The sequence below is a fragment of the Oncorhynchus mykiss genome, chromosome 9 (assembly GCF_013265735.2).
Source record: "Oncorhynchus mykiss isolate Arlee chromosome 9, USDA_OmykA_1.1, whole genome shotgun sequence".
In the NCBI taxonomy this organism is placed as follows: domain Eukaryota; kingdom Metazoa; phylum Chordata; class Actinopteri; order Salmoniformes; family Salmonidae; genus Oncorhynchus; species Oncorhynchus mykiss.
The window spans coordinates 39,679,910-39,706,499 of record NC_048573.1 but is presented as its reverse complement, the minus strand read 5'-3'; the positions used below and the strand labels follow the sequence as shown (position 1 = coordinate 39,706,499).

Below are 26,590 nucleotides of genomic sequence, written 5' to 3'. Positions count from 1 at the left end.
TTGGATCAGAGTTGCCACAGAAGAGTGTGGCTATTTTCTCTGCTTCCGCGATACTCACTCTGGAACCATCCTTTCCAGGAGCGCCCTCAGGTCCTTTCTCGCCGTTGTCACCCTGCAAAACACAGAAAACCATGACATGTATCATGATATAACCTTGCAGTCCGCCGTCAAATTTTCTACAACAATGATTCAATATTTTTGACAGTTGTTACTCACTCTGTCACCTTTGGCTCCAAGGATACCACCAGCTCCTCTCTCTCCTGGCATACCCTGCAGGCCGGGGGGTCCCTGAGATCCAGCACCACCAGTTGGCCCAATGGCTCCCTGTCAGAGAGGAGGAACGTGGAGTTAGAAGATGGCCGATCACACTGTTTCTGATGTTTCTCTCTTCAGTAGTGGCACTGTGATTGCCCGACTATAGGAGCTCAGGACTCCGTCTCCAATAGCAACGGAAACTCTTATTGAAGACGAGGTTGGCTGAGGGGAGGGGCTCCTAACCTTGGGTCCATCGGTTCCGGGAGTTCCAGGAAGTCCACGAGGTCCCTGCAGACCCTGAGATCCTCCGCCGCCCCTCTCACCAGGGAAACCACGCTCGCCCTATCAGGGAACAGAGAGACAGGAAGTGAGAGGCAGAAACAGGAAGGACTACAGACATAAAGGTTTGACAAGTAGATGGTGGTGGCTAACTACATGATTGTGACAGTAAGTGAGGAAAAAACATCTAAATCAGACTTATTGTAGAAATGAAAACTCACTCTGGGTCCCGTAACGCCTGCAGCACCAGCCTCTCCAGGAACACCCTACAGAGAGAGGAGAGAGACATTATAGCTGCATACTTTTACAGTAGATAAATGATACCGTGAGAATACAGCATGTTCTTGTGTTTGCTAGAATTACATGATCAGGATACAGGCCTGAGGCGTGTGATGACAAATGTGACGTGAGTAGCAGGGTTAGATGTTCCTAATGTGTTCAATCAATCAATAAGGGACCTGAACAGGTCGACCTGGTGTACTGCTGTGACCGTGGACACTCACCGCATCACCAGGCTTGCCTCCCTCTCCCGGGGGGCCAGCAGGTCCAGGCAGACCCTGCACAACAACAACAGGACAATCAGTGACTTCCTATGACATCATCAAAAATAGACATCAAGTTGTTCGGAATAGAATCATACCTGTTCTAGCCATTCCAGAAAAGTAAGGCAAACTCACCTGGAAGCCAGATGGCCCAGCAGCTCCCTGCTCTCCTCTCTCTCCAGCAGGTCCCTAAAGAGGAGAGCCATCAAAAGTGATCAACACAGGTTAGACAGCGACAGCACCCTGTGGTGCTGTGTGGAAAGTCTGGGACTTCCATTGCATCCTCAAGTGCTCAAAGGGAGACGCTAGCTTTATACAAATACTATGGCTACACATATTCTGTTATAGGTGCATCGCAACAAGAGATTCTATTACTACGAGGTGCAGTTTTCACTCCTCCAGAACCGTCTATTGTCTTTCACAACGTCGGTCAGAGGTTGAACACTTACAGCAGGGCCGTTAGGTCCAGCAGCGCCAGTCTCACCATCTTTACCAGACAGACCCTGTTCAGAGAGAGAGAGGAACATGAATCAGTTCACCGTGAACCACCGCTGCAAAGGGATGGCGATCGATATCCGGTTCCTCCACCGTGTCATTCCTTGAAATTTTGTGGGGCTGAAAATACCCCAAAAATTGCACAGAGGTGAACTCAACTTTGCTAAGACAGGAAGTTCATCTGAAACGCTGATCCACTTACTATCAGACCTTGACGACCCACGAGACCCTTCTCTCCTGCCTTGCCAGGCACACCCTGTTGGAGAAAAAAAACACAGTGGTCAGTCACAGGGAAGAAGAGAAGACAAGTGCAAGGGGGCTTAATGGGGATGTTTCCATACACTTCCTGTACTGTATGTGTCTGCACTGTCAGATACTCTGTGTCTAGAGCTGGAGGAAAATCGACTAGCAATTTCTTCCCTCTGGGTATCACAACTTTACTGGAAACCCCTGTGACACTTACATTGGCTCCCTTTGGTCCGGGGAATCCCATCACACCAGGCTGGCCACGTGCTCCCTGAGGACCAGGTGGGCCGGGGCGACCGTCCTCACCAGCAGCACCCTACAGTACCACACACGGAGGAGAGAAGGTTTAATTGTATGGCAAAATGTTTGGTAAGAGTGGAATACTAGGCGGTGCTAGCCGGTTAACGAGGCATACTTACACCAGGGCCAACTTTGCCTTGAGGACCAGCATCTCCGGGGCGACCAGTGAGACCCTGTGAGCATCACACACAAAGACAGTGTCAACATTATACATGTAGATGGAAACCGATTTAAAGCCACGATGAGCCCCAGCTCGTATCGATGGCTGTTTTGGCTTGTTGTTGTGGTGGTGGAGACCAGAGACCAGTACTACTACTACTCACTCTGGCTCCGGGAAGACCAGGCTCTCCTGCGCGGCCGGGGTCACCAGTGCCTCCCTTAGGCCCACCCACGCCGGGAACACCACGGTCACCAGGGGCTCCCTGAGGAGGAAGAGGGGAGAGAAAGAGAAAGATTAGTATTGTTTTGCTTTCGTCACTCACGTTTAAACAACATTGCTGATGAACTGTGACTAGCTAATTGTATTAATCATAGCTGGTTTTGGACAATTTATTTGTATTTGTTTTTTACTCATTGGTCTACATGGCCGTCTTCTTACAGTTAAGGACTCCTTTAGTAGAACTAGTTGTTATGGTGATTTTGCTCCTGTCCATTCCTGTTTATCAGGTGAGATAAAAGTGTCAACGTGTCAAATCAGCATTGTAAGACCCACCTTAGCACCAGCAAGACCGTCCTGACCCGGGAAACCACGGTTACCGGGAGCTCCCTAGAAACAAGGACAGAGAGGACATTTCTGTGATGAGGAATAGGATGTGGGAACAACTGATATGACCCAATGACACAGGACAAAAACAGAGCAAACTGCCGCGAGGTCTGTGATGGTTCGGATCCTTACTCTCTCGCCAGGAGGTCCAAGTGGTCCAGCAGCACCGGGCTCTCCTCTTGCTCCTCGTTTTCCCTCCTCGCCAGCGGGGCCAGGGCCGCCTTGGGGACCAATAGGGCCCTACAGGGGGTGAGCAAGAAGATGCCGGATTTATCCCAAACATACTTCCAAGTCCAACTCAATTGAGTGAAAATATCCATGTGTGGTTATGAAATTATATGACCCATCAAAACAGAACTCACAAGCTCTCCCTTGGGTCCAGCCTCTCCTTTGAAACCAGGAATACCGGGGTCTCCCTGTAACAAACGCAGGGGCAAAGTCATCATTCTAGAAATCACTCAGAACAGTTGAAATATGAATGACTTGACTCACCAGAAACATGGGTTTCCCCCCTAAGTAAAACCAATAAGCACCACCAACATAATACTAGGGTGTCCAGGTTTTGGGGGGAACATGGGGGACCTACCGACTGGCCCTTGGGCCCAAGAGGTCCTGTTGCTCCCTGAGGTCCGGGGGGGCCACGGGGTCCTGGGAAACCAGGTGCACCAGCAATACCAGAAGCACCCTACAGAGGGCGACAGAGAGAACACAACTGAGCGTTACTGGCTGAGTAGTAGACCGATAATGGTGACCAAGAGCACTGTTTATTTCATGCTGAGTGTAGAGGGTACTTTCTAAACCATATAGTGTAAGAGTAAACTTACAGCAGATCCTTTAGCTCCGGGGATACCATCAGTACCAGGGTTGCCCTAAAGGAAGAGAGTGAAGAGACGAAAACAATGCATCAGTTTAATTGTGAGAGATAATCAGTACGAGATGATGCACTTCGGACTGTATCACACAGAGCCTGGGTGTTACGTACAGAGGCGCCAGCGGGACCGGGAGATCCGGGTGTGCCAGCCTCTCCGCGGGGTCCCTGTGCGCCCTCAGCTCCACGGGCACCAGTGGGGCCAGCTTCTCCCTGTAGGATGGAAGCAATTCAGAGGACCATTAGGACTGCCGTTGTTTCTCTGTTGCTTCTAACTGTTCTTCAAACTGCCCTCGGCGACAAAGTCAAGTGGTGTGGTGATTAGAGCTCATTGTCTCCCTGTGATAGACCGGCATACAGTCACGGTTCAATGTGACTCTTCCGAGTCCTTGACGTCGAGTGACTGTGAGAATCTCGCCTCGTTGCAGCTTATCACTATGGATCACCTCGTCAGAGTTTATCACCCGTGGTCTAGGGAAATGAAGTGTCTGACCGCCGCGATTGGTGGGAATTGAACAGACCCATCCTTTATCGCACCAATAGGCTTCGATTTGGTTCATGGCTGGCAGGATGCACGGCAGAAAGAAATGAAGAATGTCAAAAATTGTACATACTGTAATTGTAAATAGTACAAACCTTGGAGCCAGGGGATCCAGGGAAACCAGGTGCTCCAGCAGGTCCAACAGGCCCCTGTAGGAATCCCAGTTCAAAGGTCAGAGTTCACAAACTCACTAATTCCTGGTTTTGTTATTATCGCACAAATACAACATGGACTGGGAGAAACAGACAAAGCGGTCCAAATCCATTTGAAATGATTTTGAAAATATGCACAATTGTGATGTAATAGGTGTATTATTGATTTCTGCATTACGGTTATCTTGTACGACAATGATAAAAGCTAGATGTCTTTGAAACAGTGAGGAACCAACATGAGGAGCTCATACGTACAGGGGGACCAGCAGGGCCAGGCAAGCCATCGTTACCACGGGCACCCTGAGGAGAGAGCAGACACGGGAGACATTATGATGGTGGTAGGTACCGTGAGGTGTTTATGGATGAACACGTTCACACCGTTGTGTCTCAATATTCCGTCTCCAAAGGCCTAAGGTCGGCTTCACGAGACTACCTATAGGCAGGCTTTTCAGAATTGCAATTTTGACTGTAATTGATTTTGATACACAGCCAGATTGAGAAGGTCTTTATCGTGTGGCAACATTAACCAAAGAGAAAGTCCCAAACTCTAGGCTGGGATTGTCTGGTAGACAACTGTACAGACTATGATTGGGTCTGGTTAGGATTGATTGGGATTGGGGACATAAATGGTCGAAACTATACGGCATATCATCTAGGGCTACACCTTAGCTTTGGTGCATTGCTAGCTTGTATTGTTCAGGAGTGTAATAGTTTAATCAGAGAGTGTTAAAGGTAAATGTCTGCGTTGTTACTCACAGCAGAGCCAGAAGCTCCGGGACGGCCTCTCTCGCCAGGCAGACCACGTGGTCCCTACAGGAGACAAGTGATGAACACTCAGCTTGGTAACATTCAGGTAAAAGTTACAGTTGGCAAATAAAAGCATTATACTCATACTATGCAGGTTCTGCACAGGTGTAACGCTCTCTTACCATTGGTCCAGGGGCGCCGTTCTCTCCGGGAGCGCCACCCTCGCCCTATAGAGAGGAGACAGTCAGTCAGTTAGCCAATCGGACGGCTTCTCAGACAGTCTGTCAGATAGACAGACAAATAGACACAGAAATAGAAAACTCAAAAGATTGGATGAGTAGAAGACCGGGGCAGAAGTCTTACCTTGGCTCCAGCAGCACCACCCTCTCCCTTAGATCCATCAAGACCAGGATGACCCTACACACACGGACAGACAGACAGCAGTGAGACACTTCATCAGGACTTATTAGTCCTACATCAGCCCCATTAGACTGATTTAATGAACACTAATGAGCTAATCTGTTGCGTTGCTAATCAAGCTGGGACGTGTAACATCATAATATCCATGCTGAGGGAGTTGTGATTGTTAAAATAAGCACGATGAAGCACCCACTCTGTGTCCTTTGATTCCGGGAAGACCAGGAGTCCCGGGGAATCCACGAGCTCCCTGAAATAAAGAAATAAATGAGGAAATTGGATACTAAAGGATTCTGTGTGGGATTCATCTGGAACTCCTACCTTAAGATATTGAACATTGAATTGATCAGTATATAGTAAGATGTAAACAAAGGCAATTGATAAAAAATAAAAATAAACTTAAGTCTGTAGTACATAAGAGAACTGTTATCCATGGCATTGTGCTCTGATGTTGTGGACATAGATTTATGTTTTTCTTTCTACTATAGTCTAATCTTTCAGTGTTTACCTGAGGTCCTGCAGGTCCACGTTCACCAGCCTTTCCAGGTTTGCCAGCCTCACCCTAGCAATAAAGAAAGGGAGACACTTGAAGATATGATTCAAATCAGGAGTTTATCAACTGAATAGTAAATGTCTTAACGTTTTACATTTTAGATTCAAATTAGTTTACTTCAGCGAGAGAAGGCCCTCTGGGGTGGGGTGGGGTGGGGTGAGTGGGTGGGTGGGTTGGTGGGTGGGTGGGTGGGGAGTTCAGTGTGGGAATGTAAATGGCTAGGAGTTTAGGATTTTCTAAAGGCACATTCAATGAAACAATTGTATTACAAGTTAGAAATGGTAGGTCAGTGCTTTGTGGACTGCTTCGCTGGTACTGTGTCAACGAGGATCATGCTTGTGTTTTTGTAAACAGTGGGGGAAGAAACAAGGTCCGCCTTTCATGATGGAACGAGGGGCACTGGAGTCTGGCCTGACGAAGTCAATAAGATAATGATAGTTTGGGCAGGTGGCAAGAGAGGAAATATGAGGAAATTGAAGTAACAAAGCGTGTTCAGAGCTCTACATCTGATAAAGCTCGCGCTCTACTCGAGCACGGCTTTGACAACCGAGCTCAGGCCTGAGCCGTGGATCTGGTCCAAGCCTGGCATGGTTCTGGTTCGGTTGCTGAAGAAGGCAATACTTACATCACTTCCTGGTTTGCCAGAAGGTCCAGGGGGTCCTTGGGGTCCCAGTGCACCCTGTCATAAGGGCAAAGAGCTTGTTGTCATTGATGTGTAGGCCTAATTACTGTGACTTAGAACAGACTAGTGCAAGAAGCTACCTTCCCACAGTAAACTAAAAATGAAATCACTTCATGATTTCGGGGCCTTTCACCTAGTCTTTGCATTCTCACTGCCAACTCTAATGAAAATGTTATGTCACAGGCAGTCATGTTAAAAAGGTACCCTGTCTATTCCTGTCTATTTATATCTGACATTCACAGCATGTAGAGGAAGGGGGCATTTTCCTGTTGCTTGTGGTTTGATTTTAATGACGGGTAATGATGTTGGTGATTTTCACTTGAGCTCTGAGGGGGGCGGAGCTCCATGTGATCCTCACATGGATAGACATTCCTACCACTTCTAGGGGTCAGGGGTTAGAGGTCGAACTGGGTTGAGTGGATTTATGAGACACTTTCACAGTAAACACTAATTTCTCTATATTTCATGTGGTTAGTACGCAATCATACAGCCCTCAGTCGAATACGGCTCCCGAGAGAGCTGATACTAGAATGCTCTGGTGCTGCTGCCAAGCTCTACGTATTATATTTCTACATTGGTGCTGTGGCACAGAGATGTATGGTGCACCCTGGCATAGTTCTGGATACTCACAGCAGGGCCTGGCTCTCCAGTCTCTCCGGGGTTACCTTGGAAACCTTGTGGGCCCTGGAATTGATTAGAAGGGACATCAAGTCAAAGACATCTTAATAGTCTGCATATTTCTATAGGCGTAGGGTGTCCACATTAGGGAGCAACATAGTATATTAGGACACAGGTAGACCATAAATGTTTATCCATCCGATACAGAAGGTCAAAGGGTCAAGCACTAATCTACAGCACTGTCCACATTCTCCTTCTGTTGTGGTTATTATTAGGGCTTAGTGTCCAGCCCACAGTTATGAAGGTGGTGTATACTTACAGGGGCTCCAGAAGGGCCAGGTGGACCACGGGGACCCATAGGGCCCTACAGAGGGAGAGAGATAATGAGAGGAAATGCATAATATTGATAGCAATTCATAGCTCAAAGACTATTGGGGGTATTTGCTATTTAGTCATGTCTTATAGGGAGAGAAAAAAACACTTAAAATTGCCAGATGTCCCATTGTAATTCAAATAACATGGCCTGTGGGTCTTCCGATGTTGTGTAATAATTAGTTAGAGTTGTGGTGTAGAAAGGTTTGAGGCCATGGTTATCTGGTCGTACGAAAACCCCCCCCCCCCAAAAAACAGTGTATTTCAATGAGTCGTCGGGTAGAATAATAGACTGTAGGTTGACTCTTATTTGGGAATTGGGGGAGGGGTCATATGCTTCCAAATGCTGCAGGGCGTGTCCATAGATACGTCAATTCATCGACCATAGGTAATATAAATAGCATATGTTTCATGATCATTTCTATGTCTTTGTTACTGACTGCCGTTATAATATAGCTCATATTCCATACCAACAGGACAGCATTAGCTATCGATTTGGTATGCCAGCACAATCTGTACTACAGCATGCTCCATTCAGTGGTTCATTTCCATGACAAGATTGCAGTCTGACGTCAGTACTGTCTTCAAGTCTGTAACACAGCATGCCACTACCGACCGACATTTACCACATACCATATAGCTCTTTAGTTTACCACTATGATTTTATTTGTTTCAATCATTCATTTGAGTCTTTTTAAACCCCCTCTGGATTCTGTGAAGTTCATGTGACGGTACAGTAACATCTCTTGTCCTCTAACCATAGGTCCTTGCATCACTCCCATCTGTGCGCCTCCGGCTTTCTCATCGAATCCACCAGCCATCTGAGCCGCGAAGTTCTGCAGAAACACAACACGGGTCAAGAGACATTGTTCGTGAGTCCACGGTATCTACAGTAGATGCACTGCCCCCTGGTGTCCGCCAAAGCTATCACCGCCTGTATTTCTGCTATACAGGATATATGACCTCACCAGGGCTCAGAGGAAACAAAAACTCTGGTGGCACGTTTACAGTTGTCAGAAGGGATTACATTGGTGATATTGACTGTGGCACAGTAGCTTACCAATGTGTCGTCCATTCTTCTCTCTCTATTCTACTAACTAACACATAGATGAGCAAATAGGCGTATGGCTTAGTCTCTTTCACACACATGTGTGTGCGTGCGAATACACACATACACACACACACACACACACACACACACACACATCTGACAGTGAGAATATGGCGATATTGTACTGCTAGTCCATCAACAGGGAGTGCTTCTCTGCACCACAACGACATAAACAGAGATTATGTGTGGTGGTGACATCCTCTCTCATCTACTCTCCTGTCCTCTCCTCCGTTTTCTACCACTTACCCCGCCAAGACCTGGGGGTCCGTTGGGTCCGGGAGGGCCAGGGGGTCCGGGGTTCCCGGGGGTTCCAGGCTCGCCATCTCTGCCTCTGGGGCCAACATTTCCCTAGGGAAAAGGCGAGAGGGACAAGCACATTCAACAACGGGTTCAATACACAAACATGTTCAGTGTTATCAGCTTTCATTGGGAAAAGTGAGTGATCGATATTGTTGCATGGCTTTGATGGTGTTGTCTGCCTTACTGAATGTAATTCTGTTCGCAATCAATCAATCAATCAATCAATCAATCGATCAACCAAACAATCCATTAATCAATCAACCAACCAACCAATCAACAAATCAGTCCATCACCCAAACAATCAACCAATTAACCAATCAATCAACTGTAATGCATTTGCTGCATAACTAGCCTGGCCATTGGTTGAATTTCTGCAGAGGACGTATTGAGGTGCTTTGCGGAGTATGCCACTGTTTCGTTACAATCTTATTGTACTATTTCTAGATTGGAATATATTGGATTATCCACAATAAGGTAGCGTATACTGTAAATCTCACTATCCTGGATCTAAATGCAAAGTCTCACACATGATAAACTAGGCAGCAATTGAAGATGTTGAATGGTTAGCCCTTATTTCAGTCCATACCACAGACAGATTTCTAAGCATAACCTACCTGCACAAAGGTGACTGGGATTTACTGTCTTACCTTATCACCCTTAGCGCCAGCTTCTCCACGTGGTCCCTGCTCGCCCGAGGGGCCCTGCACAAACAAACATGTTAGGATGAGCAAGAGGCTTGACAAACAGAGCACATTATTCACAAAACAAAAATAGCAAGTAAATATTTGAGAATAGGTTTACCATAGGGCCTGCTGGTCCATTCGGTCCTACAACCTGGACAACAGAACAGAAAGAGAGCTTGTTCAGTTCTCAATACTTAGTGGGATGAAAGTAGTCTTTTCAAAGCCCTGATGTCTTTGAAAAGGTTTCGGGTTGCACTGCTTTGAATTGCTACGATGCTGGGAATAGCAGGAAGTCCATTGACAATTTACTTTGGCTGAAAAAAACGTCTTCCGCATGTCAGGGTTTGTTCATTTCCCAAGAAGCCTTGCATACCAATGAATAAAAAAAGTTACTAAATGGATGTAAGACGATTGGTTTCGGTCCGTTATGTCCTAGGAATGTCGGCTTCCTTCCATGTTTTGACAACAAAACAAAATAAAATCTGTCTAAAACCACCAGGTTCAAAGCAGGGTAACTAATCACTTATCATTCGGAGGCTCTCTTGGAATCATATGATTCCCCAAAAGAAGAAGAACACAAATAGGCAAATTAGTAGTCCGTTACACTCCAGAGAGTCAACCCTGATAATGACTACAAACTGACTGGGATAGCTATGCTGCATGTATGTGACTTTTAGGTGAGGCTATTATACAAACGTGTTAAAGTGTCATCATTAGAAGTAGACATGCCGTAGCCTCCTCTTGACTAATGCTTGGCAATGGCATGCATAGGTACCTAAAAAAGGAGCGTCAGTGCCTTCGTTGACCAAAAATCCCTATGTCACTCTGATTTGAACGGACAAACAAGTCTTCTGATCTCTTCCTGAGTGAGCGTGAGCTGTAGTGCATGCCTTTGCATACAGCAGCTCATCACTGACTGTACGCTTGAATAAGGCGGAGAAGAAATAAGTACATGAGATAATAAACCCCCTGTGTCCCCTGAATACTGCCGCAATTATTTGACTATACAGTAAATCTGAGTGTGCATACTTACATCTGCAATCTCGCCTGGTTCCCCTTTCTGGCCCTAATAGGAACAAATGAAAGTCAGTGGGTTTTAATGGTGGTCAGTGGTCTTAATGAAAGTCTCTGGTCTTAAGTCTGTGGTCCTAACAAAAGTCTGTGGTCCCAATGAAAGTCTGTGGTCCCAATGAAGACTCTATCAGTATATAGACACATAATATTCACATCATGTAAGTCTGAAGTATTTTGGAGCCTGAGTGTGTGGATGGTTATACACAGTGTTTAGATGATTGTGTCGGCGATAGTCTGATAAGCATTGTCTAAATGACACATTGGTTTGTCCAACAGAAAATATGATTGTATTTTGCCAAGTTATTGTTATTCGTTCATAACAGCTTTCAGGGTGGCACATCACATCATCGTTTCCCGTGGTCTCACCTTAGCACCAATCACCGCCTCTGAGGTTGCATTTGAGGTGGATGAGGAAGAGAGAGAGAGAGAAAACAACATTAAAAAGGGTGAACTTGAGACTGCTGATATCTGTGTGGGGTCCAAACCTCCAGAGTTTGAACACCTCCAGATTAAAAGGAAAACCTGTGGAAACCAAAAGACCAAACTCCAAGGCCCTGACAACCCATCCCGAGTGGGTTTGAGGGTTAGCTGTAGATCCATGTTGAGGGGATGGGGCCAGAAGCAAAGCAAAGCGTGGGGGTGGGACAGATGTTTGGATCAAATCGTCTGTGCGTGAAAAAACATTTGTCAATATAGCATATTTTGGAGCGAACAACAGAGTTCATTGTATAAATGGCTTTAGCGAGGAGCATATCATTCGACGAAATGGCACATTTCGTGGTTATTATGATAGACTGATGATGGATTGTTAGAACCAAAAATGTATATCTTCTCAAAAGTTAAAGGTTACTACTATACTTGACAGAAAAGAACATGACGCATGAAAATCGTTTTTTTCATTTTCAAAGACACATTTTTTCAAAATGCTCGAAAATATTATGTCTCAGAATATATACGCTTTGTTCAATCATAAAACATGAACAACGATTCAAATGTGAAATGTGCGAACAGCTTTGGTTTATTTGTGTTGTTCGGAAAGCAAGTATGAGTATTCTATGTTCAAAGTGCATATACTGTATCTTTGAATATTGATAATAATAGCACATTGGCACTCTATATTATCATGTGTTTGCCTCTCTTCTCTTTGCATATGTTATCTGCTGTGTGTGTTGAGCCTGGGAGTACACTCTTAGGAAAAAAAGCTGCTATCTAGAACCTAAAAGGGTTCTTCAACTGTCCCCATACGAGAACCCTTTGTAGAACCATTTTTGGTACTAGGTAGAACACGTTTGGTTCCAGGTAGAACCCTTCCCACAAGAGGGTTCTACATGGAACCCAAAAGGGTTCTACCTGGAACCAAAAAAGGGGTATCCTATGGGGACAGCTCGAATAAGTCTTTTTTCTAAGAGTGTAGGTTGGGTCAAGTCTGGTGAAGTGAAGAACAATAATGACTCCCACATGCGTATGTCCCTGGAAATAGGATCATATCCAGACGCGATGGGAGTAACGTGGGACCGGTGTTGGAAAAGAAGGCAAAGCAGTCAAAAATGTTCACGCTTAGACACTAGTGATGGAGGAAATGAGACTTCAAGAACCCCAAAAGTGGGTGGGACTATCATGTCTTGTCAATCATTTGTCTTATTTCACCCCAATAGGATCGCTTTGATGTGGTGGGAAAAAAGCTTCCATTGGACAAAAAAAATGACACCATGATTGGCAGCTCAGGATAGCTTCTTAGTCACCCGCCACTAGTTAAAGCAAACATAGAAGTGTCTTGTTTTCAAGATTGACCCTGGTTGTTTTAAGTGGAAACCAGATGCCACAACGGTAGGAATAAACTCCTTATGAAGTGAACATCCATAGAGGGAGATTATCCAGAGAATGTTGCAGGTCTGATCGCCAATCCAAAACAAGCAGGGAAAAGGGTAACACTTTTGAATAGGGAACATCACACCTAGCTACTTATAAATCCCTTTAATACCCATTTATGAGCCTCAAAATCTGTCCTGACTCCTGTCCAGACTCATGTCTGCACACCAAAGTCCTGAACATAAGCTACTGAGGACCTGTTAAACCCAGTGAACATCTTAACTACCATTTAGTTCCCCATTCAAAAGTTTTGGCATGTTAAAAGGGCACAGTAATTTATTCATGATTGTGTGAATAAATAAATTACAACCAGTTGGGGCTCTGGCGTCCGCAGGGCAGATGGGGCAGCACTCTCTAGGTTGGATGATGGGGTTGGCACACTCTCTGATCTCCTCGCAGATGATCTCATCACACAGCACTGACCCGCTGTCACACACACAGATACGACACGGCTCCGGCTTCCACACATCCTTATCGTTATAGCGTTGGGCATCCTGGATGCAGCTGCCTGCCTCCTCTGTGACCACCGGCAGGAGGTGGTACAGAGGCCATGGGGCATGCCGGGGGCAGAGACGGGGGTGGAGGGTGGTGGTGGATGTGAGAAGTGGCAGGAGAGGGATAAATAGGGATGGGTGGGTGTCAGAGGGCATGACAGTGATCATGGTGTGTAGGTGCGGGGGAGGAAGCATGAGGGGGGCACATGTGTAAATGGCAGGGTAGGGTGGAGGGCAAGCAGGAAGGGCATTGAGTGCAAGGTGGGGGTCAGAGTGAGATGGGTGAAGGTAAGTGGAGGCAGGTGGGAGGAGGGGGGAGAGACAAGTTATCAGCTTAGCATGAGGCCTCATTTACACCACATGCACAGCACACAGCATCACAGCACCCACACTCATGACTACACTCACAGCTTGGGACAATCAACAGGTTTCACATATACTTTTTATTTTATTTTATTTAACCTTTATTTATCCAGGTTAGTCTCATTGCAATAAAATCTATTTTTACAGAGAGACCTGGTCCAACCAAGACAGCAGCAGGGGGGAACAATATTTGAGACAAATGTCAGACATACTGTAGGAACTTACATAGACACACCATAAAAAGTATATACAGTACCAGTCAAAAGTTTGGACACACCTACTCATTCAAGGGTTTTTCTTCATTTGTACAACTTTTTACATTGTAGAATAATATTGAAGACATCAAAACTATGAAATAACACATATGGAATCATTTATTAAGCAAAAAAGTGTTTAAAAAATCTAAATACATTTTATATTTGAGATTCTTCAAAGTAGCTACCCGTTTCCTTGTTGACAGATTTGCAAACTCTTGGCATTCTCTCAACCAGCTTCATGACGTAGTCACCTGGAATGCATTTCAATTAACAGGTGTGCCTTGTTACAAGTTAATTTGAGCCAATCAATTGTGTTGTTACAAGGGAGGGGTGGTTTACAGATTTGATCCTATTTGGTAAAAGACAAAGTCCATATTATGGCAAGAAGAGCTCAAATAAGTAAAGAGAAATGAAAGTCCATCATTACTTTAAGACATGAAGGTCAGTCAATCCGTAAAACATTTCAAGAACTTAGAAAGTTTCTTCAAGTACAGTCGCAAAAAACATCAAGCGTTGTGAGGAAACTGGCTCTCATGAGGACCGCCACAGGAAAGGAAGACCAGAGTTTTCTCTGCTGCAGAGGATAAGTTCATTAGAGTTACCAGCCTCAGAAATTGCAGCCCAGATAAATGCTTCACAGAGTTCAAGTAACAGACACATCGCAACATCAACTGTTCAAAGGAGAGTGTGTTAATCAGGCTTTCATGGTCGAATTGCTGGAAAGAAACCGCTACTAAAGGACATCAATAATAAGAACAGAATTGCTTGGTTCAAGAAACACGAGCAATGGACATTAGACCGGTGGTAATCTGTCCTTTGGTCTTTGGTCAAGTGAGAGATTTTTGGTTCCAACCACCTTGTCTTTGTGTGACGCAAAGTAGGTGAACGGATGTTCTCCACATGTGTGGTTCCCACCGTGAAGCATGGAGGAAGAGGTGTGGGGGTGCTTGCTGGTGACACTGTTGGTGATTTATTTAGAATTCAAGGAACACTTTACCAGCATGGCTACCGCCGCATTCTGCAGCGATACGGCATACTATCTGGTTTGCACTTATTGGGACTATCATTTGTTTTCAACAGGATAATGACCCAACACACCTTCAGGCTGTGTAAGGCCTATTTGACCAAGGAGGAGAGTGATGGATTGCTGCAGCAGATGACCTGGCCTCCACAATCACCTGACCATACCCAATTGAGATGGTTTGGGATGAGTTGGACTGCAGAGTGAAGGAAAAGCAACCAACAAGTGCTCAGCATATGTAGGAACTCCTTCAAGACTTATGGAAAAGCATTCCAGGTGAATCTGGTTGAGAGAATGCCAAGAGTGTGCAAAGCTGTCATCAAGGCAAAGGGTGGCTACTTTGAAAAATATAAAACATATTTTGAATTGTTTAACACTTTTTTTGGTTACTACATGATTCCATATGTGTTATTTTGTAGTTTTGATGCCTTCATTACTATTGTATAATGTAGAAAATTGTAAAAATAAAGAAAAACCCTTGAATGAGTAGGTGTGTCCAAACTTTTGACTGGTACACCGTGTTTTGACGCAGACACAAATATATTTCAATCACAGACATATCTATATATATTTTTGAATCTATCATATGTACAGTTGAAGTCGAAAGTTTACATACACTTAGGTTGGAGTCATTAAAACTCGCTTTTCAACCACTCCACAAATTTCTTGTTAACAAACTATAGTTTTGGCAAGTCGGTTAGGACATCTACTTTGTGCATGACACAAGTAATTTTTCCAACTGTTTACAGACAGATTATTTCAGTTAGAATTCACTGTATCACAATTCCAGTGGGTCAGAAGTTTACGTACACTAAGTTGACTGTCATGTCATGGATTTAGAAGCTTCTGATAGACTAATTGACATAATTTGAGTCAATTGGAGGTGTACCTGTGGCTGTATTTCAAGGCCTACCTTCAAACTTAGTGCCTCTTTGCTTGACATCATGGGAAAATCAAAAGAAATCAGTTAAGACCTCAGAAACAAAATTGTAGACCTCCACAAGTCTGGTTCATCCTTGGGAGCAATTTCAAAATGCCTGAAGGTACCACGTTCATCTATACAAACAATAGTACGCAAGTATAAACACCATGGGACCACGCAGCCGCCATACCGCTCAGGAAGAAGATGCGTTCTGTCTCCTAAAGATGAACGTACTTTGGTGCGAAAAGTGCAAATTAATCCCAGAACAACAGCAAAGGACCTTGTGAAGATGCTGTAGGAAACAGGTAGAAAAGTATCTATATCCACAGTAAAACAAGTCCTATATCGACATAACCTGAAAGGCCGCTCAGCAAGGAAGAAGCCACTGCTCCAAAACCTCCATAAAAAAGCCAGACTACGGTTTGCAACTGCACATGGGGACAAAGATCGTACTTTTTGGATAAATGTCCTCTGGTCTGATGAAACAAAAATAGAACTGTTTGGCCATAATGACCAACGTTATGTTTGGAGGAAAAAGTGGGAGGCTTGCAAGCCGAAGAACACCATCCCAACCGTGAAGCACGGGGGTGGCAGCATCATGTTGTGGGAGTGCTTTGCTCCAGGAGGGACTGGTGCACTTCACAAAATAGATGGCATCATGAGGAAAGGAAAATTATGTGGATATATTGAAGCAACATCTCAAGACATCAGTCAGGAAGTTAAAGCTTGGTCGCAAATGGGTCTTCCAAATGGACAATGGCCCCAAGCATGCTTCCAAAGTTGTGGCAAAATGGCTTAAGGACAACAAAGTCAAGGTATTGGAGTGGCCATCACAAAGCCCTGACCTCAATCCTATAGAAAATTTGCAGGCAGAACTGAAAAAGCGTGGAGAGGTCTACAAACCTGGCTCAGTTACACCAGCTCTGTAAGGAGGAATGGGCCAAAATTCTCCCAACTTATTGTGGGAAGCTTATGGAAGGCTATGCAAAAAGTTTGACCCAAGTTAAACAATTTAAAGGAAATGCTATCAAATACTAATTGAGTGTGTGTAAACTTCTGAGGGAGGGACTGGTGCACTTCACAAAATAGATGGCATCATGAGGAAAGGAAAATTATGTGGATATATTGAAGCAACATCTCAAGACATCAGTCAGGAAGTTAAAGCTTGGTCGCAAATGGGTCTTCCAAATGGACAATGGCCCCAAGCATGCTTCCAAAGTTGTGGCAAAATGGCTTAAGGACAACAAAGTCAAGGTATTGGAGTGGCCATCACAAAGCCCTGACCTCAATCCTATAGAAAATTTGCAGGCAGAACTGAAAAAGCGTGGAGAGGTCTACAAACCTGGCTCAGTTACACCAGCTCTGTAAGGAGGAATGGGCCAAAATTCTCCCAACTTATTGTGGGAAGCTTATGGAAGGCTATGCAAAAAGTTTGACCCAAGTTAAACAATTTAAAGGAAATGCTATGAAATACTAATTGAGTGTGTGTAAACTTCTGACCCACTGGGAATGTGATGAAAGAAATAAAATCTGAAATAATTAATTATTTCTACTATTATTCTGACATTTCACATTCTTAAAATAAAGTGGTGATCCTAACTGACCTAAAGCATGGACTTTTTACAAGGATTACATTTCAGGAATTGTGAAAAACTGAGTTTAAATGTATTTGGCTATGGTGTATGTAAACTTCCGACTTCAACTGTACCACTGCCTCAAGTCCTAATGCCAATCACATTCCTCAATAGCATGTTAATCAACCAAACTTTTAAACTCCTGCTAGGTGAGAAGATCCTGGAGAGAATTACAAGACTACAGAGCCGAGTAGCTAAAACACTTTTTGCCTTGATCCGATCTGCTCTTTAAAAGTAAGTAGGAGTGACCTATTCAAAGAAGAACAGAAATGTCCAGAATCACACAAAAGCACTTATTATTAACCACATTAAAGACAGAAGCATATCAGCATAATTTACAATAATGTATGGCATCATTATGTTCATCATATCCAGGTATTATGCCTAATAGACTCATCTCAACACGATGCAACATGGATTGGCAGCATGGCAGACTGGATCTTTCAACGTACTGGTCTGGGTGGATGCTGATTCTACCTGGGGGCCGTAGTCTCACAAAATCTAACCACCGGTCTGTCGCTTGGTTTAATCTTGCAGCATACCACCATGCATCCTACTGCAGGTTGGCTTCTAAAGCTAAGCAGGGTTGGTCCTGGTCAGTTTCTGGATGGGAGACCAGATTCTGCTGGAAGTGGTGTTGTAGGGCCAGTAGGAGGCACCCTTTCCTCTGGTCAATTATTATTATTTTTTATCCCAATGCTCCTGGGCAGTGATTGGGGACATTGCCCTGTTGTAGGGTGCTGACTTTCCAATGGCATGTTAAATGGGTGTCCTGGCACTTCCCATGGCACTTATTGTAGGAGTAGGGGCTGTTAACCTTGGTGTCCTGGATAAATTCCCGATCTGGCCTTCATGGCCACCTAATCATCTCCAGTTTACAATTGTCTCATTCATCGCCTCTCTCCTGTAACTATTCCCCAGGTCGTTGCTGTAAATGAGAATGTGTTCTCAGTCAACTTACCTGGTAAAAAAAAATAAAAGCTCAACAAGCCTCATCCAGGTTTATTTCTCCTGCACTCAAACGGCTAGATTCGTTAACTCCAACGGAAGATAAAGCATCCATTCAGATCACAGTAATCATATGCAGGAGGATTCTGAGGCAGCCGACAATGAATGTATATAGCGGTGCCATTTACAGTGGAAATAGTTTTTTTTTGCGTGGTGGAGTTAGTCTGTTTAACCTGTATGCCTACTGCGCTCCCTGGTGACCAGTGGACCTGTTATGAATGAGTCCCTCACACTGGGCGACTGTGCCCAATTGACAAGCTGCTGCCCTAAGTAAACAGGGAGTCCTTCTAAAATTCTCCATCGGGATCGCACAGCTGTGTCAGGCGCCAGTTCAAACACATTGGAGAATTGAGAATGGGTAGCTTTCATGCACAGGGTCTAAGGTTGGGTCTACGAGGCTAAATGCAGCTATTTGTTTGTGTTGCATTTATGTGAAAGTGGTTATTAGCACGTACCTGCCACCAAACTGTACTATATAACACACGAGGTGGGTGGGTTTGGTTGGTAGCATGTTGTTCCACAACTTTTCTTTGAGTTGTGGCAATATGTATACGGACCCACAATCTCTAATTCCTTACTAAATGCTTAGAACTACTAGCAACAATGGACACGTGGCCCCTAAAATCTGTTCTTTGGAGTACTTCAAGAGAAATTGATGAACCATTTTAGGCTATGTGGAAACAAGCCTATGAATATGAGGATTTGTAAAGCAACACATGATACATTACACATTGCATATAGTGTGGTGTAGCCTATCTCTCTAGCGACAGTAGTATCTTGTTCCATAGTTTCTTCATAAAATAAAATATCTTATTGAGCGACCAACTGCCATTCACTTCCTGCTACCCTTTGAGCCTTCTAGTCTGGGGTCAAGCTGTGTCTGACCCTGTCTTTTTAAATTATGAATATAATGAACCTTTTCAAATATTTCAGCCACAGCATGAAACACAAATAATTACACTTTTAATCCCCCTCATCTAACAAATAAACAATTCCAAAGTGCCAAAGTAAACGTTTTCTAAATTGCCCAATAAGCTCTTGAACTGTCAAAGCATCTCAAGTGAGCCACTGTGTCTCGTCTGTTGTCTCCACCAAGTGGATTTGTGTTGTTAAACACTGGCACCACGGCTAGAGAGAGCACACTGACAGTGTGCTTGTTCAGAGACAGGAACCACAGTGAGTATCCAGGAGTGAAACAAACGGACACTTGTTCACCTGGTTCTCCATCCCACACAGATGTGCCTTGATAGCCTCAACTATCCTCCCAAAAGAAAGGTCAACTCTTTCATAGGCCCCTTATATCTGCAAACACTTACAATGTAACCAAAATGTAGCAATTAACGATGTCAATATCGAACCAGTATTAGGATGATAATGTTCAATTCAATACCATTATTTACATAGTTAAATAGTAATTTCTTAAATTGATATCATGAACAGTATAACAGTCCAGATAATTAACATTTCACCTCTGAATTGTATCTGCAAGAATTCTAATTCATAATTGGGCAATTCCTCCAATGACCGATAGATATATTTGCATGAGTTTGTGCCCCTCCATCAATGCCAATGTACCCAAGTGGTTCACAAAATCATCCAATTATCATATCTTGTTTGCTGCAGTTTTACCAACACTTGCCCTATTCATTGTGAAGGTGAGAATTGCGCAGGAACTTTTGATGCCAAGGTAGTGTAGAAGCGCAGAAAGTAAAATATGAGTTGATAAAATGGCATCAGCAGAAGAATCGAAACTTTTGCAAAAGACAATTCAACGGAATTATGTAACTTACGGTCATCCTCTTCCTGGCATCTGACAATGGATATTAAAACAACTTGGGATGCTACAAGTAGCAGAACAGTCCGTGAATCCACAAAGCTGAACATGTCTAAATTTTAGACATGCAGGACCTTGGGTGAAGAAAAAGATGGGACGGATCAGACGATGCTCTCTTTTAATGGAGTGTGTTTGTGTGTTCCCAGAGACTACAACCGAACCATGCAGTCAACCTTCCAAAATCGAAGTGGAATCCAACGCGGGGCCCTAGCCGGCACTTTACACCCACCGCGTCAGAGCAAGAACCGCGGTTTTATGTCCACAGTACCTTCTACGGATCTTCGTATATTCCAAAATACTAGACCTCCCCCCGACCCCCAGTCGAGCTTGAAACCCAACCCACATCTCCCTCCCCTCAGCACCAGCATAATCTATTCTCCCAGGGACCTCTTTCTTTCTCCTATTCCTCCCACGCGCTGCGAGGACGAGGTAGCCTACCTATAAATCACACTTTTTGCTTCGCTTTCGACCCCCCATTACAATAGCGTGGAGTATAGCCACTCACCACAATTTTGCATTACAATACTTGAAGTAGACCTTTTCCGAATGTTGCTCAATAGGCTACAATAACCAATAACAGATTTCCATTTTACCATTTGCAAGTGGATTTAGGCCTTCACGGATAGGCCTACATTCATTCAACTCATGTTTATTCATACACTTTTTTTTATTGGCACTTAAAATAGGCAACTCTCTTATATATGGGCTTATAACAAAGGTGTAATGCAGTAATGACCTGATGTCTGAATTACATCATGGCTCTTTTGATGCAATAGTATCGGAAGTCTACCTGGGATCATGTCCATAGACTTGCAGTTTAGATTTAGGACCCAGAACAGAACTTACTCAGGTCAATAGATGAGAGACAGGCTTTTAAGATGGATCAGCTATTGTGCACACAAATATAGGATTACTGTATTGAAGTCCATGGATTCCCCCAAGAGGAAACCGATCCCCTCATTGAGAGTGAATGACACTGTCGACCTGTCCACCTATACATGTGCCCACACTTGGCAAATGTTGTAGGCCTATATTTAGAAAGTTTCTACATTTCAATATTCTCTTTCTCTCTCTCTCTCTCTCTCTCTCTCTCTCTCTCGCTCTCTCTCTCTCTCTCCCTCTCTCTCTCTCTCTCTCTCTCTCTCTCTCTCTCTCTCTCTCTCTCTCTCTCTCTCTCTCTGTCTCTGTCTGTCACTCTCTCTCTCTGTCTCTCTCTCTCTCTTACTCTCTCTCGCTCTCTCTTTCAATTAAATTCAAAGGGCTTTATTGGCAGGAAATGTTAATAAACTTGGTGTTCATCTGCTCACAGGCCTCCAACTAACCTACATGTAAAAAGAATATACAAAATAAAATAAGGCTAATCCACTTAGCTAACAATGGGAGTTGAGGGTGTATGAAGTGGACCATGGTGTGAACTACCGTAGGGAGCACTGAGGGCATGGGAAACGGCCAGCCTGTCTCTGAGGATTAACTCATTCTAAACCTGTCTGACTTTACAGAGATTCTTGGATTATGGCTTTATGGGTGTCTAATTATTGCGGGACCTGAGGCTACCCCTGGGTGTGTAGAGCACTCCAGTCGATGACAGTGTTATGTCATGGTCACGTTGCATACTTAGGGTCAGTCAGAGTTTCGGCAAGAGGCCTGTCTGTTTGAGCAAAGACCAGTTGACATGAGGCTGTGAGAACCAGTTAAAAGAAGATGTCTGCCATGACTGTTTGCAATGTATATTAAGGGGCTGGAAACTGAAGGCGTGTTGTATGCAATTCCATGAACTTTCCTGCATATGCAGTAATAGTGTTGGCTTGATTAAATGTAACTGTGAACAGAAATACACACCAACTGTAATTACTCAGCAAGCAGCACCCCACTGTCTATTCTAAACCAACAATGTATCCCTTCAAATTACAGTACCTGCAGTACATACAGTACATCCAAATTCCACCAGTACATGGAGCTTGTTGTTATTACTAATGTTATACTAGTTACCTGTCACAACAGTTCAGATGCCCAACAGTCCCCTCCAGGCAAACAACATGGGCTCTCTTCATTGTGAAGCTCAGAAATAGTGAACCAGGGGATGAAATGCCTGTATGATCTTTATCGTGTATCTTTCTGAGGCAGATAGGGCCAGGTGAGAGGGTCTGAAAGCGGGTCTTTGTTGAGTGGAGAGGCACAGTCACACCGGGGTCATAACCTTTTCGAGAGACCTGTCATATAGGGAAGAAAGCGTCTGAACCCTCCATCACACCCCTGATCCAGGGACAGTTTTATTATTTGGTGCATATTGGTTAAGGTTAGGGAGAGCTGATCCTAAATCAGTTAATTTGGAAGAACACAGGAAGCATCTTGACCAATGCAGTCTTCATATCTGTTCCTAAAGCAACTAGCGAGCTCTGAATGTCTGTCTTAAATGACCATCATGCCTGTCCTAGCTAAACCAATATTACGTTCTATTAAGACAATATCACACTCTCATTAACACCCTCTCCAATTTACAAAGTGAAGCCAGGTTATTTTATTAGGCAAGTCAGTTAAGAACAAATTATTATTTTCAATGATGGCCTAGGAACAGTGGGTTAACTGCCTTGTTCAGGGGCAGAATGACAGATTTTTACCTTGTCTGCTCAGGGATTTGATCTTGCAACCTCTCAGTTACTAGTCCAACACTCTAACCACTAGGCTACCTGCTGCCCCAGAGAATGGGAGATTGGTAGATCATAGCACCAACAGAAGGTACATACACTGAGTGTACAAAACATTAAGAAAAGCTGCTCTTTCAATGCCACAGACTGACCAGGTGAATCCAGGTGGAAGCTATGATCCCTTATTGACTTGTCACTTGTTAAATCCACTTCAATCAGTGTAGATGAAGGAGAGGAGACAGGTTAATGAAGGATTTTTAAGCCTTTTAACAATTGAGACATGGATTGTGTATGTGTGCCATTCAGATCGTGAATGATCAAGACAAAATATTTAAGTGCCTTTGAACGTGGGTATGATAGTACGTGCCAGGCGCACCAATTTGTGTCAAGAACTGCAACGTTGCTGGGTTTTTCACACTCAGCAGTTTCCTGTGTGTGTCAAGAATGGTCCATCACCCAAAGGACATCCAGCCAACTTGACACAACTGTGGGAAGCATTGGAGTCAACATGGACCAGCATCCCCGTTGAATGCCTTGTAGAGTCCATGCCCTGACGAATTGAGGCTGTTCTGAGGACAAAAGGGGTTGAGGGGGTGCAACTCAATATTAGGAAGGTGTTCCTAATGTTTGGTGTATTCATTGTAGAACTGGAATATACTGGTAACTGACAAAATAAAGGAAATGGCAACATAAAGTGACTAAATAGGGTATAGGTGTCTGGAACTCTGTCATAGTAACGTGACATCCTTCATCCACGAGAAATTCCATAATTTGGTGTTTTGTTGATGGTGGTGGAAAACTGTTTCGGGTGCCACTCTAGAAACTCCCAGAAGTGTTCAATCGGGTTGAGATCTGGTGACTGAGACGGTCGTGGCATACGGTTTACACTGTTTTCATGCTCATCAAATAATTCGGTGACCACTCTGTGATGCCCTGTGATGTCATCCTATTGTCATCCTATTGGGACATAGCCATGGTTGCCAAAATAATGGCCTGCCCAGCATTTGTATACATGACCCTAAGCACGATGGGATGTTAATTGCTTAATTAACTGTATGGAAGCACCTACTTTCAAGGTATTGTGTATCCCTCATTTACTCATGTGTCTCCATTATTTAGGCAGTTACCTGTACATAGAACTGCAATCTGAAAGCATCACTCAAATGCATGACTACTAGACGGCCATCTTGGGGACTTATTTGGAACTTCTGCTGGATTTCACAGTGTACCATGCCTTATGATCACAACATTAGATCAATTGAACTGCGCCTCCACAATGGTAGCCAAGGTCCAAAGAACTTAATGTGCGATAGAAAACTGTCCGTTCAAGAAATGTCTCTCGTTCCCCCGACTGTACGCTGCCTCCGTCTCCCTGAGCACACAATAGGCCTCTGTGTGCTGGGCCCACGGAATGCTGTGAGATGGCAGGGCAGTGGGGATCGCTGCCTGATGAGGATGGTGGCTGTGGGGGTTGAGGAATGGTGGGTAAGGTGGGAGGATGGAGGGGTTCGGGGGGGGAGGGGGGGGGGGGGTGATCATTCAGGACTGTATGACTGCAAAGAGGCTCCAGGGGTCTAGAGGGTGTCTAGGTTTCAGCACGGTGACCACTGTGGAAGGGTGGCTGTGGTTTGCTGAGTACACAACGTGCCTGGGGAAGTCGAGCAAAGGACAGGGCCAGGCTCAGTCTATGAAATATATTTGTTATTGTATCCATTTTCTATTATAATTTCATAAATGGTGCAGGAGGTAACATTTGTATAGTTGAATAGCATACCCAGATTACCAAATAGTAGATAATGGGACCAAAAAGGTGATAGAATATAATCTACATTTTTTTCAACGCTGTACAATTGCGCTGTGTTTAACTAAAGGAACTCTAACTTCTGCTGAAGAGAATGAGGGAAATCTGTGGAATATTTGGATTTCAGTGCACATCTCTGGCGTAAAGATGTCTTGGTGAAAAAACTCCCTCCAGTGGAAGTCGGGTAGAACTGTCTGGCTACTCTTGCTTTAGCTGTGTGTGTGTGTGTGTGTGTGTGTGTGTGTGTGTGTGTGTGTGTGTGCGTGCGTGTGTGTGTGTGTGTGTGCGTGTGTGTGTGTGTGCGTGTGTGTGTGTGTGCGTGTGTGTGTGTGTGTGTGTGTGTGTGTGTGTGTGTGTGTGTGTGTGTGTGTGTGTGTGTGTGTGTGTGTGTGTGTGTGTGTGTGTGTGTGTGTGCGTGCCTGTTTGCACTGTAAGGCCTGTATGTCTGTGTCATTATGGGGAGGAATGTGGGAGAGAGTAAAGTTGGCAATGAGTGAGAATTCCATTCACGCTGGGTGGTAGATGGATAATGGACCGTGTTCTTTAATTTGAGAAGCGAAATGAACGATGCATCAAATCTCTACAATTCTCTAATTAGGGAGTTTTGTTTCACCACTCTGCACACAATTAAAATGTTCCTCTCGCTATGATCAATATCAAATTAAGGTCTAAGAAGTCATCTAAAATTGAAAGCAGAGGATATGTTGAGATTGGAAAGTAGCAATTCCCTTTGGATAGTAAAAGCATAAAATGAAGATGTCGCAGACACTTTTTTCCTCATTGGCTTTTCTTCCAACATCATTCTAACCTTCTGTCCTACAAAGTAGAAAGCATGCCTCTCAGACCCAAGAGAGTTTAGCGAGGGTCAGAAAAACGAACCTTTCAAACCAAGACGTTTTGCCGCCAATTTTAGCGTACCGCCAACTTTTTGCAGACTTTTCTTTGTACTGTATTTGAACGATTTTGCCAACAGCAAAGCCTGTACTTTTAATTCCACCAACCGAGGTAGTCATGATTGTGGTAATATGTTGCAAAGTCCCGCCAAACCCTCAGTATTAATGCAAAAAAACAACATCCCCCTCTTCCTCAGAGAACGACAGTGTAGATGGAGAAAGATGCCAGTGAGAAGTGGGCAAAACACTTCTCTTTGATCTCTTCTTTAGCACTTCGGGAAGTAGTTGTGATTTTGGGGTTGTGTGCACTCTGATATGTGCTTGTGTGAAATCGTCCAATGATATTAGCTGGGTACAAGGTTGTGTAGGTTACTTTCTAAATGTAATCCGTTACAGTTACTAGTAGGTTACTTGCCCAAAATTGTAATCAGTAGTGTGACTTTTGTATTACCCAAACTCAGTAACGTAACCTGATTACTTTCAGTTACTTTTGGATTACTTTCACTTTAACAGGCATTAGAAGACAGAAATGTTCCATCAAACGCATCTGGTGTGTCATCATAATGGTATCTGACTTGTGGTCAGACTCGCTCATGTGGAACAAACTTAAATCTGCACCTTTTTTCAATGTTGAATTGAATGTCATAATGTATTTTCTCTGCAAACATCCTTTCTGAATTTAAAAGTAATCCAAGAAGTAATCATGAAGTTTTTCTAAAGTATCTGTAATCTGAATACAATATATTAGCTGGTAACATAACTTATTACAGTTAGGGTTTTTTTGCAATCAGTTTACATGTAACTGATTACATGTAATCAGTTACTCCCCAAACCTGGTCAGGTAGATACCA

The 26,590-nt window shown here is 44.0% G+C and overlaps 1 protein-coding gene across 2 annotated transcripts in view; it reads right to left on the bottom strand.

Annotated features, from left to right (window-relative positions):
• The window catches only part of LOC110532038 (collagen alpha-1(II) chain), a 30,059-nt gene extending 9,387 nt beyond the window's left edge, over positions 1-20,672 (bottom strand). Inside the window, exons 1-35 of one of the 2 annotated variants that reach the window (XM_021615630.2) lie at positions 20,357-20,672; positions 13,178-13,384; positions 11,365-11,384; positions 10,958-10,990; positions 10,043-10,075; positions 9,889-9,942; positions 9,188-9,289; positions 8,589-8,666; positions 7,778-7,822; positions 7,471-7,524; positions 6,784-6,837; positions 6,114-6,167; positions 5,802-5,855; positions 5,552-5,605; positions 5,371-5,415; positions 5,198-5,251; positions 4,697-4,741; positions 4,385-4,438; positions 3,863-3,961; positions 3,705-3,749; positions 3,467-3,565; positions 3,243-3,296; positions 3,013-3,120; positions 2,830-2,883; positions 2,441-2,539; positions 2,237-2,290; positions 2,035-2,133; positions 1,774-1,827; positions 1,526-1,579; positions 1,212-1,265; positions 1,038-1,091; positions 756-800; positions 499-597; positions 217-324; positions 59-112 (exon numbers count right to left, since the gene is read on the bottom strand). In XM_021615630.2, the coding sequence (XP_021471305.2) occupies positions 59-112; positions 217-324; positions 499-597; positions 756-800; positions 1,038-1,091; positions 1,212-1,265; positions 1,526-1,579; positions 1,774-1,827; positions 2,035-2,133; positions 2,237-2,290; positions 2,441-2,539; positions 2,830-2,883; positions 3,013-3,120; positions 3,243-3,296; positions 3,467-3,565; positions 3,705-3,749; positions 3,863-3,961; positions 4,385-4,438; positions 4,697-4,741; positions 5,198-5,251; positions 5,371-5,415; positions 5,552-5,605; positions 5,802-5,855; positions 6,114-6,167; positions 6,784-6,837; positions 7,471-7,524; positions 7,778-7,822; positions 8,589-8,666; positions 9,188-9,289; positions 9,889-9,942; positions 10,043-10,075; positions 10,958-10,990; positions 11,365-11,384; positions 13,178-13,384; positions 20,357-20,450 (2,367 nt within the window). In that variant the 5' untranslated portion in view covers positions 20,451-20,672. The remainder of the gene's footprint in view (positions 1-58; positions 113-216; positions 325-498; positions 598-755; positions 801-1,037; positions 1,092-1,211; positions 1,266-1,525; positions 1,580-1,773; positions 1,828-2,034; positions 2,134-2,236; positions 2,291-2,440; positions 2,540-2,829; positions 2,884-3,012; positions 3,121-3,242; positions 3,297-3,466; positions 3,566-3,704; positions 3,750-3,862; positions 3,962-4,384; positions 4,439-4,696; positions 4,742-5,197; positions 5,252-5,370; positions 5,416-5,551; positions 5,606-5,801; positions 5,856-6,113; positions 6,168-6,783; positions 6,838-7,470; positions 7,525-7,777; positions 7,823-8,588; positions 8,667-9,187; positions 9,290-9,888; positions 9,943-10,042; positions 10,076-10,957; positions 10,991-11,364; positions 11,385-13,177; positions 13,385-20,356) is intronic. The other variant, XM_021615631.2, reaches the window with a different exon arrangement.
• Between the last annotated feature and the right edge of the window lie 5,918 nt (positions 20,673-26,590).